This window comes from Andrena cerasifolii, chromosome 5 (assembly GCF_050908995.1).
Source record: "Andrena cerasifolii isolate SP2316 chromosome 5, iyAndCera1_principal, whole genome shotgun sequence".
Classification (NCBI taxonomy): Eukaryota; Metazoa; Arthropoda; class Insecta; order Hymenoptera; family Andrenidae; genus Andrena; species Andrena cerasifolii.
In genome coordinates, this window is record NC_135122.1 from 117,589 (window position 1) to 132,201 (window position 14,613).

The following is a 14,613-nucleotide window of genomic DNA, read 5'->3' on the forward strand; positions in this document are numbered from 1 at the left end:
GAGGGGCGGATGGTATAGTAAACGAGGTGTGGAAGTATGGGGGGGAAGAGGTGCAGGAGTGGCTTTGGGATATCTGTAATAGGGTGTGGATGGGGGAGGGATGGGTGGAGGAATGGAAGGAAGGGGTGGAGGTTCCGGTGGTTAAGAAAGGGACCGGAAAGAGGGTGGAAGAGTATAGGGGGGTGACGCTAACGCAGACGGCGTACAAAGTGTACGCTTCTGTGTTGGCGGAGAGGTTGAGAGAGGAGGTGGAGGGGAAGAAGTTGTTGCCACCGAGTCAGGCCGGCTTTAGGAGGGGAAGGGGTTGTATAGATAACATCTATGTATTAAATTATTTGATAAATAGACAGGTGACAAGGAAGGGCAGAAGGATGATAGTGTTCTTCATCGACCTAAAGGCGGCCTTTGACTCGGTGGACAGGGAGGTATTAGTGAAGGCGATGAGGAAGAGGGGAGTGAGAGAGGGACTGGTAGAGAGATGCGAGGAGGTACTGAAGGAAACGGTGTGTAGGGTGAAGGTGGGAGACGAGATGGGGAGGGAGTTCTGGACTGCTAGGGGAGTAAGGCAGGGTTGCCCACTGAGCCCGAGCTTGTTTACGCTGCTTTTGGCGGACTTAGATGAGGAGCTAGAAAAGGGTGGTTGGGGAGGGGTGAGATTGGGGGGGAAAAAGGTGTATACGTTGGCGTATGCCGACGATGTAGCGGTGGTGGCGGAGGATGAGGAGGGTATGAAGGGCATGATGGCGAGGTTGCAAAAATACATGGACGAAAAAGGGCTACAACTCAATGTAGGAAAATCAAAAATAATGAGGTGTAGGAAAGGGGGGGGGGAGGTGGAGGAAGGTGGCTTGGAGGTGGAAAGGTAAGGAGGTAGAGGAGGTGAGGGAATTTCAGTATCTGGGTTATACCGTGATGGCGAATGGGGGGCAGGAGGCCCATGTAAGGGATAGGGTCAGGAAAGCGGCGGCGGTGATGGAGCAGGTGTGGGGTATTGGGAAGAGGAAGTTTGGGAAGGATTGGGGGAGAAGGGTATGGTTATATGATAGATTGGTGTGGGCGATGGTGGGGTATGGAGTGGAGATATGGGGATGGAAGGAAAGGGACAGGGTGGAAGGGTTGCAGGAGAGATACTTGAAATGGGTGTTAGGGGTGGATTGGTACACACCGGGGTATTTGGTAAGGGAGGAGCTGCAGCGGGACATGATGAGGGGAAGGGCGGGGATGAGGGCGTGGACGTATGAGAGGAAGTTGGAGGAGGGACAAGGGGGAGAACTGGCGAGGGAATGTTGGGAAGAGATAAAGGGTAGGGCGAGAAGGGGAAAGGTGCTGGGGGGATGGGAGGAGGAGAGGAAAGGGTTTTTTGAGGAGAGGGGGTGGACAGTGGGGGATGTGGAACGGGTGAGGGAAAAGGGGGAATTGAGGGGGGAAGAGTTGGTCTGTAGGGGAAGGAGGTTGGAGGAGGCGAATAGATGGGAGAGGATTAGGGAATCAAAATACAATAGGTGGTATGGAATGGTAAAAGGGGTGGGGATGCCGGGGTATTTGAAGAGGGGGTGGGGTGAAAGCAGGTGGAGGCGAGTGGCAAGATTTAGGCTGGGGAATGAGATGAGGGGAGGGAGGTACTGGGGGATGAGGAGGAGAGGAAGTGCAGGGTGTGTGGATGGGAGTCAGAGACATGGGAACATGTGTGGGAGGTGTGTGCGGACTGGGGGGAGGGGAGGGGGTGGCAAGAAGTGGTAAGGGAGGTGTTGAGTGACGAAGGAGGTGGGGAGGACTGGATGAGGAGGGTGGAAGAAAGAAGGGGGGTGGAGTGGAGGAATGGAAGATTAAGGAATGAGAGTGACAGGAGGCGAGCGGAAGCGGGAGTCGGATGATAGGGACGGAAGAGGGGAGGAGGAGGGAGGGGCGGGCGAGGCGTGCGTGCGTGCGTGGCGGGGGCGAGAGAGCGAGCGGGCGAGCGGAATAAGTTGAAGTAGATTTAAGAGCGGATAGTTAATAAGGTTTTGTAGATGTAAGTGTGTAAGAGGATTGTAAACCCCGAGGGGACGCAATAAAGACTACTACTACTACTTCATATTGGATAGTGATTTTGGATTCTCCGATACGCATGTGTTCATCATTATATAATATATCGCATGAGGTGTTTGTTCTAATGATAGAAGGTCCATTTATAGTTCTTCTACTGTGTATTGTGTCACATATAGTGTCGACTGAAATTGGTTCTTTGGGTATTGCTATATATGCGTTATTCGTTCTTAAAGGTATGAAGCTAATGTCTTCTATTTTGTAAATAACAATTTGACAATGTTCTATTCTAGATTGAAAATTAATGATTTCGCTGTGGCAGTCGGTTTTAGAGTTTCTATTATGGATTGGCTGCGTTTGTTTACAAATTGTTATTCCTGCATGGGTTTTGCATAATTTGTCAAGATATTCGATGTCAGTGTTCATGAAAGATATTCCGGATGTTAAATAAATTTGATGTTCTATAGCTGGAGCCATAAAAATATCTGTTAGTGGTTAAAATAGTTCTTAGTTTAGTTTTAACTCTTTATAAGGTAGCTTTAAGTAGGTTTAAGGTAATTGTAGCTAGGTTTAATTTAGCGTAAGTAGATTTTTCACCAGCACGAGTATCACGACCGGTCTTTTTAGTTTATTAACTGAGAGTTTGACAATAAACCTGCGCACTGCACTTTTACTCGTTGTAAGCTATACCGAACAGCACAAAGAAACCGAGTCTCACTTTTAGAGAATAAAATCAGTGGTTTTGTTTTGCGGTAGAAAGGTTTGCAAAGTTAACGACTCCAGGAGACCGACTGGTTCGAGTATTCGCGATCGCGATCGGCGCTCGCGAAAGAGAGAGAGTGGGGAGAAGGCAATTGTTGCCGCGACAATCGACGAGATGGTGACACCGTTAACTTTTCACCCCAAACCAGGAAGAGCGCGTGCAGTTTCGCGCAAGTTAATCTAGTCTTAGTAACTAAAACAATGTAGAACTTAGATCTAATATTTACAATATATACAGTCCTAAACATTCCGCCCGCCTTCGTCGCGGCTACGAGACGAATGTTAGTCACTCGGTAGCGGTGCGAGGGAAAGGTCAGGTTTGTTTTGGCATCGAGCGCGTCGGAACACTGTCGCTAGACGCGGAGGGAAAGACGCTGATTTTCGCTATCGGTCGTTGCAGTGTTGTATAAGCTGTCCTAATTGTTACGACTCGGACAAGGTCGTCCTTCCCCGGATGAACGGCAGTAATCCGTCCGATGGGCCAGTGGGTTGGAGGCGTCGCTTCGTTACGCAAGAGACAGAGGTCGCCCACTTGGACGTTTGGATGTCCCGTTACCCATTTGTTTCTGCTTTGCAACGTTTGCAGGTATTCTGCGGCCCAACGTTGCCAATAATGGTCTCTCATCTGCTGTATGAACTGCCACCGGGAAAGTCGATTTCTTGGCTCTGCTGCAAGCGACGGCTCAGGCACGGCTATCAAAGAAGAGCCTACAAGAAAGTGCGAGGGCGTTAGAAACTTAAAATCGTCCGGCTCGTCGCTTAAGGGAATTAGTGGCCTAGAGTTGAGGCAGGCTTCTATTTGTGTCAGCAACGTCGCCATCTCCTCGAATGTCATCGAGGTATCACCGATGACTCGGCGAAGGTGAAATTTCATGGATTTTACCGCCGCCTCCCAGATACCGCCGAAGTGAGGCGCTGCTGGCGGATTGAAGACCCACTTCGTTCCCATGTCGGCCAGTAGGGGGGCCAAATCGCCCAGTTCGGAAGTTGCAGTGGAGAACCACTGTCGAAGTTCCTTGTCGGCGCCTACAAAGTTCGTTCCACGGTCGCTACGCATGGAGGCACAATGGCCGCGTCGGGAAACAAATCGCCGATACGCGGCTAAGAAAGCAGCCGTAGTATAGTCCGATACGAGCTCTAAGTGTAGCGCTTTAGTGGCTAAACATATAAAGACGGCGACGTAAGATTTTCGAGTGCGGTAACCGCGGCCGGGAGAGATTTTAGTATGGAAGGGCCCGGCATAATCCACGCCAGTGTTTAAGAACGGTCGCGTCGCAGTTACGCGGGAGAGGGGCAAATCCCCCATTCGTTGTTGCAACGCTTTGGCTCGCCATCGCCAACAAGTGACGCAAGTGTGAATGTATGTGCGGACAACGCGACGTCCTCGAAGAATCCAGTAAGTTTGACGCAGAGTACTTAAGGTAAGTTGTGTACCGCCATGAAGCGCCCTTTCATGGTGGTCACGTACAATTAACAGTGTTAAATTTCCCTTCTCCGGTAGTATAATCGGGTGTTTTTCGTCGAAGTCTAGCGTGGAGTGCTTCAGCCGACCGCCGACGCGAAGAATGCCTTGAGCATCCACGAAGGGAACTAGACGAGCGAGAGGGCCTCGGGAAATAGAAGCGGAATTTTCTAAATTCGAGATTTCTCGAGCAAAGGCTTTGCGCTGCACCAATCTTATCAAGGTAAGTCGGGCTACCTCTAATCCGGGAGCCGTTATGTATTTACATTGAGTTTCAATCACGGACTTTCGTCGAAGTAAGGAAATGAAACGAAGGCACCACGCGGTTATACGATTTAATTTTTTGTAAGAAGAGTATTTGACGATGACTTCCCATATCGGGGTGTTGTCATCCTTTGTTGTCATGTGACAAACGGATTTCGAGCGTGCCTCTTCCGTCGTGCTGAACTCGACCACTCGGTTAAACTCAACGTCGATTCGACCTTGTTTCAAGAAGCAAGGTCCTTGCCACCAGAGCGTAAGGTTTTTCAGAAGGTCCCCCTGAATTCCTCGCGAAGCGCAATCAGCGGGATTTTCCTTTGTCCGAATGTGATGCCACCTCGCATTTGGTAATGTCGTTTGAATTTCAGAAACGCGATTAGCGACAAATGTCGTCCACTGAGATGGCTGCTTTTGCAGCCAGCTCAAAACGATCGTAGAATCGGACCATAGATGAACCTCTCTCCGAGGTAAGTTTAGAACTTGTAGAACGCGTATTGTCAGTCGAGCCAGCAATGTGGCGGCACACAATTCGAGCCGTGGCAAAGATATTTGTTTCAATGGAGCGACTCGTGTTTTGGCCGCGACTAGATTAATACGAGGGGGCTCACTCTCGGACAAGGAACGGAGATAAATTACGGCGGCGCACGCCGTAATAGACGCGTCGGCGAAGCCGTGTAATTCATAGAATCCGGAGTCTTTTCTAACGGCCAGCCATCGAGGTATCCTCAAAGAGGAGAGAGCGCCCAATCCGTCGTAATAACGCTCCCAGGCTTCGGTAAGATTTAAGGGGAGAGGCTCATCCCATCTCAGTTTTAAAAGCCAGAGAGATTGCACGAAAATTTTCGCAGCGATTATTACCGGAGCTAAAAATCCTAACGGGTCGTACAGACTCGCGGTTTCCCTAAAGACGATACGCTTTGTAAGAGCGTTGTCTCGGTTTTTAGGCGCAGCGGAGAACAAGAAACAATCCGAAGTGGTCTGCCACTTCAATCCCAGTAGGGAAAAGGTGCCCTCAAAATTGCAAGAAAGCTCCGGAGCGGTTGCCACATAATCGAGCGGCAGCGTTTTGAGAAGCTCGGGCGAGTTCGACGCCCATTTTCGGAGTTTGAAACCGCCCGCCTTGAGCAAAGAAAGTAGCTCCTTTTGAATGTGGAGCGCTGCAGAGATGGTATCAGCTCCAGAGATAACGTCGTCCATGTAGACGTCGTTAAGCAAGCACGGCGCGGCAGAAGGGTACCGATCAATTTCGTCCGCGCTCAATTGTTTTAGTGTACGAATGGCCAAGTAAGGCGCACACGCCATCCCGTACGTGACAGTGAGCAGTCGATACGCCTTTACCGGATCTGACGCTTTCTTACGCCAAAGAATGCGTTGGAAATCGCAATCGTCGGTATGCACGCGTATCTGGCGGTACATCTTTTCTATGTCAGCTGAGAACACTACGGCGTGAAGACGCCATCGTAATAGAATATCAAATATCTCAGGAGGCAAATTAGGACCCTTATGTACAAGGTCGTTAAGCGAGAGACCCGAGATCGTTTTGCACGACGCGTTAAAAACTACCCGGAGTTTAGTAGTAGTGCTCGAATCGCGGATTACCCCATGGTGAGGTAAATAATAGTGACTCGAAGTATCACGAGAATCTCCCGTAGCTAGACTCATATGGTCAAGTGACTCATATTCATTCATAAATTGACAGTACGCCGTTTCCAGTTCGGAAGAGTTTCGGAATCGTTTTTCGAGTTTTTGTAAGAGGACCTCGGAAATCGCGCGAGATAAGCCGAGGCTTGATTTGGAACGCGAGAACGGCAGCCGCACGACATACCTGCCACTGTCATCACGAGAATGCGTCTGCGCGAAGTGCTCCTCGCACGCCTTTTCGTCTTCATTTAACGAAGTAAAGGGTGTCGATACCTCTTCAATTGCCCAGAACCGTTGCAAGAGTTCTGAGATATCGGTCTCCGTCGAGCACTGGAGTGTTACCGCGGTATTCGCGCGAGCAATTTGTCCCCGATCAGTGATCGGGCCAGTAAGTATCCAACCGAGCGTTGTAGCTTGAGCTACGGGCGTGCGAGGAGGGCCATGTTTTAACCCTTCAAGTATAATCTGCGAGTAGACTTCCGCCCCCAGAAGTAAATCGACTTTCCTGCAGGATAGAAATTCGGGATCAGCGAGTTCGAGATCCTTCAAATGCGGCATAGAAGTAGACAATTGAGCGGGACTAGGTTGATAGGACGACAGCCGTGGAAGTACCAGTGCTTGAACCGCAAGATTCACCGATTTGTCTTTGCGATGAGAGACCGTTAGAGTTACCGAGCCCTTAGAATATGTCTTGCACTTCGCTACGCCTATTACCGGAATATTTGTTGGAGTCCTGGGAAGCTTTAACAACTGAGCGATACTCTCACCAATCAACGACACCTCGGAACACGGGTCAATCAGCGCCCTGACTGTTATTCCCTCGCCCGTCACGGTTGCCACCCGAACCAAGGCCGTAGCGAGTAGCATTGCAGCGCCCATCGTTTGAGTCTGAGCACAATGAGTCGTTGGAGTGACCGAGTTCAACGATGGAGAGACACCCTGGTTAGTTGATCCCGTTTGTTGCGTTACCTGTGAATTAGTGCTAGGAGCAGAAACTGATTCGATCGGAATATGAATTGTTGTATGGTGCTTACTCAGACAGAGTTGGCATCGCTTTGTGGATTTGCATTCGCGAGAGGAATGCATAGCTAGACAATTAAAACACAATTTCCTGTCTATTACCCTAGCCCTTCGCTCCCGAGGACCCAGAGCTTGATACGAGGGGCAGTAAAGTATGAAGTGTTCCCCGGCGCAAAGGGCACACTTCTGATTCCCGGCGTTGTTCCGCGTCACACAGTGCGTCTTGGGGCGACGCGACGCACCGCTGGAGGCCGGTGGCTGTTGTCGATCTCTTCCTCGCTGTCCAGATGGTCCAGTGGGTTGCTGGCTCCTTGATCCGCTGGTGCTGAATTCAGAAACCAGCGCGGCTCTAACTTGGGTGCGGAGAAAGTCCAAAAGCTGCTGGAAAGTGGGATGCTCCTTTGAAGTACCGAGGGACGTCTCCCAGTCCTTCCTAGTCTCGGCGTCCAAGCGTTCCGCCGTCAGGTAAACCAGCCACGCACTCCAGTGCTGGACCGGAAGGTGCAGTGTCTCCAAAGCTTCCACTGCATCTTGAGTACCGTGCAACAAATCCTTTAATTCTCGAGCAGACGCAGAGCTCATAGCAGGCAAGCTCATTAGCGCCTTTAATTGAGCGTGTATCAGAAGACGGGGAACGTCATACTGTTCGGAGACCGCTAACCACGCGCGTTTGAAATTATTGGCCGTGATCGTCACGTTTTGGATCACGCGCGCAGCTTCTCCCGATAGGCTTGACTTTAGATAATGCAGTTTGTCAACTGCCGAGAGTGACGAGTTCTTGATTATCAAGGAAATAAATAGGTCTCGAAAGCTTGGCCAGAGCTGATAGTCTCCAGCGAAGGTCGGAAGAGCTATTTTTTGTAGAGTTCTACCACGAGAGGAATCGGTTTCATCGGAGTCGGTCCCGGATTGTTCATCTGCCTTCCTTCTTACAGGAAGAGCGTCCAGCTGGTCAAGCAGGTCGGCTTTTTGGTTTAGGTACGCCTCTTCTCCGAGGCTTAAGTAGTCTTCGGTAAAATATAAACTCTTTTTAATCTCCTCCGTAGCACCTGCGTTTATTTTCGCATCATTCTTGCTAAACGTGGTCCAGTAACTTTCCAGTAGGTCTATTCGAGAGGTGATTACACCTCGCGTTATTTTCTTTTCCCGAGTTTCATCATGTTTTCCTTGAGATTTGAAATTCGCTTGAACAACGTACTCTGTTCGTTTACGATCTTATCCATTGTTTCAGATTCAAGAACGTCCGGTAGATGAAAAACAGTTTCGCCCGGCACTGTTTACGAATTCGAACTGGGTCGAGAATGTACGAAGCCTCGTGGAGCAACGGTTACGCAACGGATTCCTTTGTTCGCTGGTTTTTAAGAAGAGTGATTTTTCAATCACCGCGAATACTCCGGCTCGAAGGACCAATTTGTTAGTGGTTAAAATAGTTCTTAGTTTAGTTTTAACTCTTTATAAGGTAGCTTTAAGTAGGTTTAAGGTAATTGTAGCTAGGTTTAATTTAGCGTAAGTAGATTTTTCACCAGCACGAGTATCACGACCGGTCTTTTTAGTTTATTAACTGAGAGTTTGACAATAAACCTGCGCACTGCACTTTTACTCGTTGTAAGCTATACCGAACAGCACAAAGAAACCGAGTCTCACTTTTAGAGAATAAAGTCAGTGGTTTTGTTTTGCGGTAGAAAGGTTTGCAAAGTTAACGACTCCAGGAGACCGACTGGTTCGAGTATTCGCGATCGCGATCGGCGCTCGCGAAAGAGAGAGAGTGGGGAGAAGGCAATTGTTGCCGCGACAATCGACGAGATGGTGACACCGTTAACTTTTCACCCCAAACCAGGAAGAGCGCGTGCAGTTTCGCGCAAGTTAATCTAGTCTTAGTAACTAAAACAATGTAGAACTTAGATCTAATATTTACAATATATACAGTCCTAAACAATATCATTTCGTTTACTCGGGATAGGGTATACTTGCACTATATCCCATTCCATGTGTTGAACTAAAGGTATTATTATTTTTAAGAATAATTTGTTACTGATCGTAAAGACTTTAAGTTCACTGATATCGAGTATAAACTGGAAATGTTCTATTTTCGGAGAAATTGCTGTATTGTAAATTCGATCATCTATTGTTTTTGCATAATGCATCATAAATTCTTCTGGATTTAATATTTGTGGACTTATGATTCCTTGTTTGGCAAGAATAATTACATTTAACATTTCGTCTATTTGGAAATGTAGTGATTGAATTATTGTATCAATTTTAATTATTAGTTTAGTAAGTGCCCTATCAGTTTTTGCATATTGCTGTTCTTTTAGGATTTTGTCATATGATGCTTCTAGTGCATTGAGTCCTTCATTGTTAATGATTTTTCGTATTAAACATGTTTGATTGGCTAGAATTGTTTTTATTTTGTTATTGTCATCAAATAATTTGTCCATGTTTTTATTTACTAATTCTAAGTCATCTTCGTCTAATGTTCCAAATAAACTCTTGGATGCAGATCCAATGAAGTTCATTAATCCTCTTTTGATTCTACTGTGTGTTAAGGTTTTTAAATGTCTGGCTAGCTGTTTTATATTGTTAACTCTTTGTTGTAAAGTATCTAATTCTTCTTCATAATTTTTGCTTATGCAATAGCTACTTATTTTATTCTTATATCCTTCAATAATATCTATTTGAGCAAATGTGTCTTTAATATCTATCCCAATAATAATGTTAGCTGTGTCGCTGTATAAATATCCTTTATCGATTTTCTCGATAAATATCGCATTATTTTCTAAAGGTTTTATATCTATGTTAGCTTTGGCTAGGTAGATGAGTGTGCTTGTCGTCCTGGAAAGTAAGGTTTTAATCTGTTACCATGTATTTTCTTTTCTTGAATCAGATAGTAAGGTGTGCATACCTTATCAATGGTGTACGGTCCTAACCATTCTGAATCTAATTTATGCTTTTTATGGTCGTTATGAATTAAGACTTGATCTCCTTCTTTAAATATAGTTTGAGGTTTTATAATTCTTTTCAATTGATCTCTTTGATATCTTTGCTTACTTTTAACTAACGTAGCGCGAGCTTTTTGTAATTTAGAATCCCATTCTCTTTGGCGGAAGATTACTTCGTCGGAGTAGGAGCGTTGAGGGTTCTTGGATATGGTGGAGGGAAGGTTGGCTGTGTGTCCAAATGTCAGTTCGAAAGGAGTGTAGTTCGTAGCATCATGTACCATTGTGTTATATGCAAGGCAAATAAAGTTCAATTGTTCGTCCCATTCATCGTTTGAGTTTTTCTGAATTGATTTTAACATATCGGCAATTACTGCATGTGTTCTTTCAAGTGAGCCATTACTTTGTGGGTGAAAGGCTGTAGTCTTTATGTGTTTTATGTTAAAATCATCTTCATAATGTTGCATCAATTCGGATATGAAGTTTTGTCCTCTATCCGTTAGGATTTTCTTCGGTGCGGAGAATATATATATATATATAATGATTTAGTAAGGCTGTCCAAATAGATTCTGTTTGTTGAGTTTTTAAAGGGACTAAAATGAGATATTTAGTCAGTTCATCATGAATGGAAAGTATATATTGATTTCCTTTTTTAGTTTTTTGTAATGGTCCTAGTATATCCATAGCGATCTTTTCATTTGATTCTACGGGTGTATCTGTGATGCGTGGTTCTTCGCGAGGTCGAATGCGAGTTAATTTAGAAGTTTGACAGGTTTCACAAATTTGTATATGAGTCTGTATTCGTTTCATTAAGTCAGGAATTTTGTGTCGTTCTCGTATTCTATCGTAAGTCTTTTGTATTCCCGGGTGTCCTATTAGGTCGTGGTTTTCTTGTATTATTTGTTCTATCTCTTCTTCTGTATATATTCGGATTGGATCCCAAGCAAATTGTATTTCTTTTACTGTATCATTCAAAAATATTAATATTAGTTTAATCATATTCTTTTCAAGTTCTGAAATTTCGTTATCAGCTATTCCTATTTTATCATTATCTTGTATTATTTCGAATAATTTTATTAACCAATTGTCTTCGTCATATTCACCTAATTCTGCTTTCGTAAGTTGATAGAAATTTTTATGATTCTGAGATATTTTTAAAACTTTAGGTAGGTCTTCCGTAGTTTTCCATTCATGAAATTCAGATTTTAAATCTATTTGTCTTTCTAATGAAATAGCGTGAATTCTGGATAATGTGTCTGCTGCTGTATTGTCCTTACCCTTTGTATATTCTATGTCGTATTCATATTCTTCTAATTTTAATCTCCATCGCATAAGGCGGGAAGAGGGGTCTTTACAATTTTGTAACCATTTTAATGCTTGATGGTCAGTTCTTATTAAAAATTTTCTTCCTAATAAATATTGTCTGAGTCTTTTTATAGCCCATACTATTGCTAACAGCTCTTTTTCTGTTGTTGAATAGTTTTTCTCAGGTGGGTTAAGGGTTCTCGATATGTAACTACACGGATGTCCTTCTTGAGATAGTATTGCGCCTAAACCTTCGTTACTGGCATCAGTAGTAAGTAAGAATTGTTTAGAAAAATCTGGGAATTTTAATACAGGTGCTGAACATAATTTATCTTTGAGTATTTGAAAAGCGTTCTGCGTTCTATCTGTCCAGTGAAAAGGTGTTTCTTTCTTAGTTAATTCTGTAAGAGGTTTTGCTATTTTGCTGAAGTTTCTAATGAATTTACGATAATGACCTGCTAATCCTAAGAATGATTTAACATCTGTTGGTGTTTTGGGCTGTTTAAAATTCATTACTGCTTCTATTTTCTTTGGGTTTGGTTTTACTCCTTCTGCGGTTACTATATGTCCTAAATACTCTAATTCCGGTTTTAAGAATTCACATTTATCTGGTTGGATTTTTAACCCTAATTCTCTAAGTCTTTGTAGAACTATGGCTAAATTTGAATTATGTTCTTCTATTGATTGACCAAAAATTATTATGTCAACTAAATACACAAAACAATGTTTATTAATTAAGCCTCGGAGTGCCGTGTCCATCATTCGTTGGAATGTGGCTGGGGCGTTCTTTAGTCCAAAAGGCATTCTATTATAATGGTAATGTCCTTGAGGGGTAGAAAAGGCAGTGTATTTCTTTGATTGTTTGTCCATAGGGATTTGGTGAAATCCGGAGGATAAATCTAAGGCTGAGAAAAATTTAGCGTTTCCTAATTGAGATAGAATATCGTCTATGTCTGGTAGTGGGTAAGCGTCCTGATCAGTTAATTCATTTAATTTTCTAAAGTCTATCACTATTCTCCACTTCTGTTTTCCTGAAGCATCCATTTTCTTAGGTACTACCCATACTGGTGAATTATAAGGAGAATCTGAAGGTTCTATAATTCCTTTCTTAAGCATTTCTTTCATTTGACGAGTTATCTCTTCTTTATGACATTCAGGTGGTCAATAAGATTTGGTATTAATTATCTTGTTTTCTTTTAAAGTGATTGTGTGTTTGGATAGGTCGGTACAGAGTAAAAGGTCGGATTCTAGATTAAAAACGTCTATGTAATACAATAACATTTTTTCGATTGGTTCTCTAAGTGAATTTTCGATATGAGATAATCTAATCAGTTCTTTAAAGGTAGAGATCTGGTCGTACGTATTTGAATTTTCGATAAGATTGGTTATTTGTACTTGAGACTCACCACAATTGATAAAGCATACTGGCGTAGGTTTGCCTTCCAGATAGACGGTCTTTCCAAAACATGTTTTTGGTTGGATTAAAGGTTCTTTCTGAAATTTTAACACGTAATTATTTAGTTTTAGTTGGTCATTACCGAGCTCAAATTTGTATTTCTTCATAGCGGGTAAACCGAATATGCCGTCTTCTATTATAGGGAAGTTATTCTCAACTATGTGAAATTCAACTGGAGTATGGTAAATATTTGCAATCATTATTTCGTTTGAACTAAATTTAGAATGTCCCATTGCAAAGTCTCTTTTCTGTGTTTGTCTTATTCTTCCTGTTCCAATTGCGCTTCGTTTGAGTAGGTTGATTCCTGCTCCTGAGTCCACAAGGAGTGTTCGTTGTTCTCCCCCTGTTGGTCCAACTCGTATAGTTGGTAGTCTTCCGGTAACGGAATTGATTCGTAATTTTCCTCCTGAGCTATCGTTGCTTCTATGTTTGTTGATTCTGGGAGGTGCTCTTTCCTGAGGCCCTCGTGATTGAAAATTTTGGCAATTGTTTGCGATGTGGCCTATTTTTCCACATTTAAAACATTTCATCTGACTTATTTGAGCAAGAGGGGTTCTTTCCATTTGGGAAAAGGATCTGGGGATTTGAGTTTGTTGACTTTGGATTGGTTGAGTACTTCTAGGGTGAGGTGTAGGATTTGGTCTTGGGTTAAAGGTAGTCATTTTTTTTCTATAGGTCTGAATCTTTTCATCCTATCTTCTCTGAAGTAGCGTTCGATGTCGGCAGCTTTCTTTTCAGCTTCTGGTATGTTATATGGTGGGTTGGCTAGTAATATCTGTCCTATTTCTGTTTTTAGTCCTCGAATGAAATCAATAACAGAGTCTTGTAATATTCTATCATTCATAGCGCGTCTAGTTAATTCGTCGGTGTATTCGTTGGTTATACTGTATTGTAATTTGTTAAATGTTCTTCTGAATCTTATTATATAGCTTTGGACATTTTCATCGAATCGTTGTCTAATTTCCCTGAGCTGGTCTTGTTGTTCCCTTACTGAAGCTTGGGTTGCTACGTTTCGTCTTAAAGCATCGTATAACTGCGTATATTCCTTAACTGTTACATTACGGATTGCAGTAGCGGCTTTGCCAGTTATTTTCTCAATCTTTATCATTTTTAATAGTAAAGATTGTTCACTACACATTGCGCGCATCTCTCTTACTTCGCGAATGAATTCTTCAACTCCTATGTCATCCTCTCCATTTATTTGTGGAATACATTTTATGGCGTCTTTGGCTTTAAGGTTTGGGTTAGCGTATTGCTCAGTAGTGTGTTGTTCTGTGTGAACGGCTTCTGTCATTCTTGACGTATTAGGCATTACATCCCTGGCTGTCATTACTGAGTGTGTGTCAGTGTTGGCGGTAAGCCCTGAGAAGTCTGTCAATAGGTCGTCTCCTAGCGTTACTTTGGACATATTGCGTCCTAGAAATTCTATTTCTTTGGTGCGTTTCTTATTTTCTTCGTTAGCTACTTTCTGTGTTTCTTCTAATCTTCTGGTTAAATTATCTATTTGCTTAGTAAATGTCTCGTTTTGCTTTTGCATAGCATCTAAGATTGCACGAATAGAGTGATCTAGTGTACCGCTGGCGGATTCACTATTCTTTGAGGTAGCCATTACTGAGGCAGATGAGTCTGAGCTAGAGAAGCTGTCTCTTCTCGTTCTATACACCGTAAATGAATCCAGATTTTTTTTTCAGCTTACCGTAGTAAATGCTTGTAGATCTGGTGTGTCTCCCAGTTGACCGTCGTTC

The 14,613-nt window shown here is 43.8% G+C and overlaps 1 protein-coding gene across 1 annotated transcript; it reads right to left on the reverse strand.

Moving 5' to 3' along the window:
* Window positions 1-9,088: 9,088 nt before the first annotated feature.
* On the reverse strand, window positions 9,089-14,564 carry LOC143368902 (uncharacterized). Its single transcript, XM_076812108.1, is given in 3 exon segments — window positions 9,089-10,003; window positions 12,819-13,560; window positions 13,563-14,564. Coding segments are annotated over 3 exon segments (1,683 nt in total). The 5' UTR covers window positions 14,478-14,564; the 3' UTR covers window positions 9,089-9,977.
* Between the last annotated feature and the right edge of the window lie 49 nt (window positions 14,565-14,613).